Raw genomic sequence first — 630 nt, forward strand, 5'->3', positions numbered from 1 at the left:
ATCTTATTCCCTTACAACTGCCTCTAATATACCTTGTGTATATATAGGGCTATGCATAGAAAAATAGAGGCAGCGCGATGGGATTGGGTGGAGTCGTGGTTGAATGACAACGAGTATGATGACGACCGTCTGTGTGCATCAAACATTGACATAACCGACAATAACTTACAAGTGGTATATGGTTTGGACAAGACATGTGACATAGATAAACAGAAACCACATAGCAACAGGAAGTATAATGTCGCCTGTGTCCATTCATTAGGGCAGAAGAAGAGGCTTGCTGATATAGGTGAAGGCAAGAATAAACGCGTTTCGAAAGGGGCAGATACTAAAGAGATTTCCAGAAGTAGTTATAGCAGGGGTGGTGTGAAGCGTAGAACCAGTGCGTTCGTAGAAGAGAATGATGGGGATGCGCTTGAATCGAATGTGTCCATACCCAACAAGCGTGCTAGGAAGTGGATTAAGAAGGGCTTGAGCAATCTGGGCAATACGTGTTATATGAATGCTACACTCCAGGTACAACATGTGCTTGCCGTTATTTGCCTGTGATTAAAAATCTGAATGTATTTTTGATTTCTTCATGGCTGTATATGATTACTGCTACTTCAATTAATATATGTATGTACGTAT

General features: G+C 41.3%; 1 protein-coding gene across 1 annotated transcript; it reads left to right on the forward strand.

Moving 5' to 3' along the window:
• Positions 1-51: 51 nt before the first annotated feature.
• Positions 52-516, forward strand: SARC_18098 (hypothetical protein; the record flags this gene model as incomplete). Its single annotated transcript, XM_014287819.1, has 1 exon — positions 52-516. A coding segment is annotated over one exon (465 nt), but the record flags the coding sequence as incomplete, so codon positions are not given.
• Positions 517-630: the final 114 nt, after the last annotated feature.

The sequence above is a fragment of the Sphaeroforma arctica genome, assembly GCF_001186125.1.
Source record: "Sphaeroforma arctica JP610 unplaced genomic scaffold supercont1.13760, whole genome shotgun sequence".
NCBI lineage: Eukaryota > Ichthyosporea > Ichthyophonida > Sphaeroforma > Sphaeroforma arctica.